A 5,072-nucleotide genomic window follows, 5' to 3' on the forward strand; every position below is an offset into this window, starting at 1 on the left:
AAGGTAAGGTGTCTTGCCGCAAGGCCATGACCACGACAGCACAACCCGGCTGTCTGTGACCACTCTTGCTGTTTCAACAGCCAAGAACGTTAGTATAAAAGGGTAACCTGTTCTCTTTCTAACATGTAATGGCAGAGCATCACTGTCGTATGATATCTGATTTCGGCCATCTCAAATTATCGCGTACAGGTTTAGGGCTAAAAGCGCGGACCAACGCGAGATTTGAAAATAAAGCGAAATAATTGTTATGTCATATTGGCGGGATAGTTTTGGCGCGTTGTCACAATGTCGCAATCAGTCAAAAAGTCAGCAATCACTGTCGCATAGACAATTCTCAGTGTTACCCCAGTGTCTTAAATATTACTATATACACATGTACTATGGAAGTGTGTATGTGGTCGATCAGCTACTGATTTTTATTGTGGTGAAAATCGCATGAACATTAACTGGGACGACGTGGAGGTCATTGTCGCTTCGCTCAGAGAGGAGTGTGAGGTAACATTCGAAGGAGCATATCATATGGAAATGTTCCTTCTAAAGATTAATATTGTCGAATTAACACAACATAAAATATCTAATATTTCATTTCTGCATTGTATAACGAAGCATAGAAAAATATGAGAGATCACTCAGGTGACCTCGTTTTAGCCAATCAGAAACCAGAAATGCGGATCAGGTGACCTCGATTCAGCCAATCAGAATTTGTGAAATACGGATCAACTGACGTCGATTTAGCTAATCAGAATTTGGAAATACGGATCAGCTGACCTCGATTTAGCCAATCAGTATTTGGAAATACGGATCAGCTGACCTCGATTTAGCCAATCAGAAATCAGGAAATCTGGACCTTATCATTCGTTATCTCTACGTAACTTGCCTTATCTCTGAGACAAGTCCTATAAAGAAAACTTTCCGTGAATCTATTATTAAACTCATACTGCCCGATTCCGCCATAATGTACTATTATGTTATTGCATTGTCCGTTGTGTGTTTCTTCTGTCCGACGTCCGCCAAGGATCGGCGTATTTTGATGAGCGACCCCGCCTATGTGGCACAGGAATTAAACCACCTACAGTCCGAGTTACAACAGCTTCAGGCAAAGGTTTCCACCCAACAACAAACCATAGACAGCCAGCAGTCGACCATCACTACACTGACCAGTCAAGGTGAATATCAAAATGACAGTCATTTAGACCACAGGCGTCTGCATATCTTGTAAGTAGTTTTAGAGAGAAAAAGATTAACCCCAATTTCTACTGAGGTATATCAAAGTTGAAATATTAGTAGTAGGGACTTTATTTGTTCTATAATTACGAACTAGATGCAGACGCCTGTGTTAGACAGAGTCCGAACTTTAGAGATGAGTAAATCCACAGGTGCCAATTTCCAACCTACGGTCCATTTATATAATACATTATGGACTGTAGGCTAGGAATTCGTGTCAAGTCCCTGTGGATAAATCTGCTTGTTAATGGTAATTTAAGCCAGCTTTATAGACTTCAGGAGAAAAGCAGCATAGAATACCGCCATGATAGCGAATCCGTAATTTTAACTCAAATCAACATTACGAAGGAAAAATATAAACAATATCTATTTAAATAGACACCATCATGCGTGACTAAGATGAACTGCAGCTCCTTAAATAGTCCCGTGTACTCACGTAACTTAGTTGATAGTCCTATGTGTTTATTAGTCTGCTGAAACTACCGAGCATTTCCTCCTCCATTGTCCCAACTACCAGCAGCTAAGAATTCAATGTTTTAGGAGCCTTCCTCCTAATTATAACATTACATACAACCCCTTACTACATGGTAGTTCAGACATGCCAGCACAGTACAACGGAACTATTTTTGATTGTGTTCAAAACTTTACCAGTCAGTTTAAGTGCTTTTAAAAAACTAAATACCCTTTATCCTAACTGCATACTGTCAAATTAGAATTGTATCTGTAGTATTGTTAGTATAAGTACTACTTTCCAAAGCACGTGCAGTCCTAATGGCTCTTTCGTCATACATTATATGTTATGCAATCGACATGTGGTAGGAGTAAGAAATTATACATTGTATATATGTACTATATGAGCCTTGTATTACTATATGATTTTATTTCATACAGTAGTAATACAAGGCTCATATAGTACACATATGCAATATATAATTTCTCACCCCCAAGCACTTGTGATGCAATAAGCATTTGTTCCTGAAATGAAAAACAATCCCCACAGTATTATCCCCTTCTAAACCCTTGCATACTTTCTTTCTCTTTCTTTTCTCCGCACATGTAAAATAAAGAGTACATGTAATGTTTCGGGAGGATACGCCTCTTCTGTTGAAACTATCCCTTCCCTGTTAATTATAGTTTGGCCTTAGATCACAGCTTTGAAGTCAATCGGGAACCGTCGGCACTTTCCGTAAACGAGAAAATATATTTTCTCGTTTACGGAAAGTGCCGCCGGTTCCCGATTGCTTTGTGGTCTGAGCGTACCGAGTGACGCCCCCTTATCGAGCAGTAGAACCCAAACAATCGACGGCGCATGCACACGAGAAATTTATCACACCTGCATTTGGCCTGAAGGGGAACCCTACAATCGACAGAGCACGCTCACGAGTAATTCATCACACCTGCATTTGGCCTTAAGAGGATACGACATGGTCAGGAAATAGTGATTCGATTGTCATAAAAATTGACATCAATGATTTTTGAGCCACCATTTGCTTTATTGTAAAAAACATGCATTTAAAAAAAAAAAAAAGTGATTATTTAAACATCAGGATAAAAATACCACAATTCTCTGTAAATATTAAGCATTTAAAGGGAGAATCGAGTTTTAGTAGAAAAACTGTACCTATAGGTAAGAATTTTGTTTTCAAACATTGTTTTTCAATAAAACTATTTTGTCACGAATGAAATCAAACAACATTTCTTGCAGTGATAGATTATGATTAATATTAGAAACATACTAGATGTGTGAAAATAAAAATAATAAAGCAAAATACTGTCACTTTTCATTTTTATCTCATAAGGAGAATTATCTCCCCTTTATATTTCATCACTCTTTGCTGTCATTTTTCTTTTGTCACATATCAACATTGCTCCTTACTACTTATATTTCTCCTATAGCACTATTTATGCCTGATCCCAATAATAACAAATCATATGAATTGCAAGGGCGCGACCACGCCGCGGACTGAATTTATATACAAAACAATACACAATCTCTTACAATCCGACACAAGTATACAGCAATCTTTCCTAGAATTCTAAATCTTTCATTCACTTTACCACAAACCAGCATACAACTGTATTTAATTTCCAAAACAATACGCGTGCTCTGTTCAACATTGGCGCTCTGAATGACAACGCCGTGCGCCGGCACGTGTGGCGCGGACTACATAACGCGCCCCCTATCGGCACGCATTCAACATAGGAGAACATAATTTCGTTCCAATTCGTTTCCTCAACCGATCGAAATAATATATTAGTGCTCTATTCTCGGGACGTAGCATTTGATGAGAACTTCATATCACATTAACAGGGAATTTAAGAATCACATTCCTCCCAGGGAACACCGCCGTGATCACAGGGGCTTGGCTGTGATCTGTTGTCGTAAAGGAGCGGGGTTTTATCATTGCAGACATATTTTCGGCCGTATATAGCTGATGTACATTATCGTTTATAGGTGGGCAAGGCGTCATATACACCAGGTGGGGCAGAAAGGATTGTCCGGAGGGAAATGGCAACCAACTCGTCTACACTGGTAAGAAAAGATCAGTTATCGATTTTGATTTAAAGAAATTAACTTTGTTCTGTACCAATATATAGTATCTCCGATAGGGGTCGTGTTAGACCAGATTGCAGAACATCGGACAAGTTAACCTCGGATGAAGATCCGAGGTGTGTGGTTCGATCTCTACTAGGGGCGGTTTGTGCCTCTCAGGAAGATGAGATCACGGACCGGCCTGAGTTGTGGTGTTGTCCTTGGACAAGATACTTTATGTTTGCTAATTCGTTTTTGAAAGCGACGGTCTCGTATACTGTTCAGTGAGGTAGCCATCAGCTACTACTTGTACTAGGAAACTCTATATATACATCATAATATACACCGTTATGCCGTTATTACGAAATTAAGTTATATTTCATCTATATTATGCATTTAAAAAAGGTGTATGTTTCTTCCCTAGGTTTCGCTGGTGGATCCTGGTACAGTGCCAGTGGTGCCGCCGCCACAACTCTGTGTATGCCCTCGGACCCTATATGGGGACCACATAAGAACGCGACGCTCACGTATCCATCCTATTTGTACGGTGCCGAGTATGATGATACTACGATTTTCGGTATGGCCGATTTAAATGAAGACGTTCCGTGTGCCGTGTGCAAAAACACGGCACATTCGATCATCAACATGATTCCCGGTCGGACCACGTGCTACCCTGGGTGGACAGAGGCCTATGAAGGCCTTCTAACATCCGGGTACCCAAAAAATGCTGGTGCAAGTGAATTCCTCTGTATGGATGGACATCCCCAGGCCGTACTTGGTGGAGGAAGCAGGAACGATAACGGGCTTCTATTCTATGCCGTTCTGGCTCAGTGTGGATCACTACCATGTCCGCCTTATGAGGACAATAAAGTATTGTCTTGTGTCGTGTGTATGATATAAAATAAATGTATATGACGGAATATTTGATATCGTTATGCACAGGGACTTGGCACGAATCTATAATATATTTTTATCAATGTGAGTGAGTTGATAATTCGTCCCTGAACTCACGTGTACAAGCCTTGTCTGTCAATACACCCATCTGTTTGTGGTTCACTTGCAATGGGGCGGGATCATAGCTAGCCGCACATCACAGAACATGGTATTCAGGTAAGATGAGTGATAGACACTTTTATAAAACTGTCTTCTTAATTGATTGTACAAGACAGCTATTTGAACAGTTTTTAATATCAAAAGAAATAAGAGGCCCTGAATGAGGAAGATAATCAAGCCAGTATCAGGTAGAGGAAGAGAAGAAATAGGAGACTAAGGGAAGAACATGTTCCACCAACTAGTGACGCGTTAATAGATTAGA

General features: G+C 40.0%; 1 protein-coding gene across 1 annotated transcript; it reads left to right on the plus strand.

Annotated features, from left to right (window-relative positions):
• Nucleotides 1-892: 892 nt before the first annotated feature.
• LOC117338336 (short-chain collagen C4-like) lies at nucleotides 893-4,867 on the plus strand. Its single transcript, XM_033899645.1, has 3 exons — nucleotides 893-1,166; nucleotides 3,680-3,757; nucleotides 4,182-4,867. The coding sequence occupies exons 1-3, from the start codon at nucleotides 956-958 to the stop codon at nucleotides 4,655-4,657; spliced, it is 765 nt and encodes a 254-aa protein (XP_033755536.1). The 5' UTR covers nucleotides 893-955; the 3' UTR covers nucleotides 4,658-4,867.
• Nucleotides 4,868-5,072: the final 205 nt, after the last annotated feature.

Source organism: Pecten maximus, chromosome 11, assembly GCF_902652985.1.
Source record: "Pecten maximus chromosome 11, xPecMax1.1, whole genome shotgun sequence".
NCBI lineage: Eukaryota > Metazoa > Mollusca > Bivalvia > Pectinida > Pectinidae > Pecten > Pecten maximus.